The sequence below is a fragment of the Trichinella spiralis genome, assembly GCF_000181795.1.
Source record: "Trichinella spiralis strain ISS 195 chromosome Unknown Scfld3511, whole genome shotgun sequence".
Taxonomy (NCBI): Eukaryota; Metazoa; Nematoda; class Enoplea; order Trichinellida; family Trichinellidae; genus Trichinella; species Trichinella spiralis.
The window spans coordinates 1-968 of NW_003530450.1; the positions used below are offsets into that span (position 1 = coordinate 1).

A 968-nucleotide genomic window follows, 5' to 3' on the forward strand; every position below is an offset into this window, starting at 1 on the left:
CATCGACAAAACTCAATCTCTTCAACGAAACAAATTAATTAAACAATTTAAAAAATTGTAAAATCAAATTATTTACAGGTGTCGGATGTCCTTCTAGATCGCTATCAATTTTTCTCAAATTTAACAATTCACTTTCAGGAATTAAGCCAGCTTCCACCCAACAGGCGTACAATATCGGGCCAGCATGTCCCTAAACACAGCTCAATGTATGCGGTGAAATATGACAAACTGTCCAACCTTGGACAAAATAAAACGGTCGTTGTATGGATCTCGTGGATTTTTCGGATCATATTTCATCGTGTGAAAAAACAATACTGACATAATCTCAGCCATGCTACAACAACTGGTCGGATGTCTAAAAAATGAGCGAATATTGACGAGTGATTTTCAATTTCCATCGTCAACTTGATTTGCACATTCAAACCAAATAGAAGAACATCAATCAAAACGGCGCTTCTACATTTCGAAAATTGCAACTTTTTTGAAAATCAAAAATATACAGTAAGAAAAATGGAGGCAAAAATGACGAACCTTCTTGTCACAAATGTACAACAACAAAATTCGTTTTACTTTTACACGACTGTTTAAAATTAATCAATAATTTATGTGACATGTCAAAACATTTAGCCAGTACACGTAGTTTCACTTGTAAAAAATAGTATACTGATAAATACTGAATCACATTTACGCTTGTCATTTCAAATTTCACTGTTTACTACTTATACGTTAAAATTGATAAAAAAGCAGAATGTCATTTTTCATTCTTCAAAATGCAAAAAAATTTAAACAAACAGTAAACATTTATAATAAGCTGTGTTTGGAAAAACTTGAAATAATTTCCATAAAGCACACGGTGAACAACTTATTTGCTGTCATTATTACTGGCTAATTCTATACATCGGAATTACGGGACGTTCGGAAAAGAACAGACAGTTCTAGTTATTTCCAATTCATTCTTTAGCCAATTT

At 32.2% G+C, this 968-nt stretch overlaps 1 protein-coding gene across 1 annotated transcript; it reads right to left on the reverse strand.

Moving 5' to 3' along the window:
• Positions 1-76: 76 nt before the first annotated feature.
• Tsp_16029 (transketolase, N- subunit) lies at positions 77-456 on the reverse strand (the record flags this gene model as incomplete). Its single annotated transcript, XM_003367888.1, has 3 exons — positions 77-190; positions 238-355; positions 379-456. Coding segments are annotated over 3 exons (310 nt in total), but the record flags the coding sequence as incomplete, so codon positions are not given.
• Between the last annotated feature and the right edge of the window lie 512 nt (positions 457-968).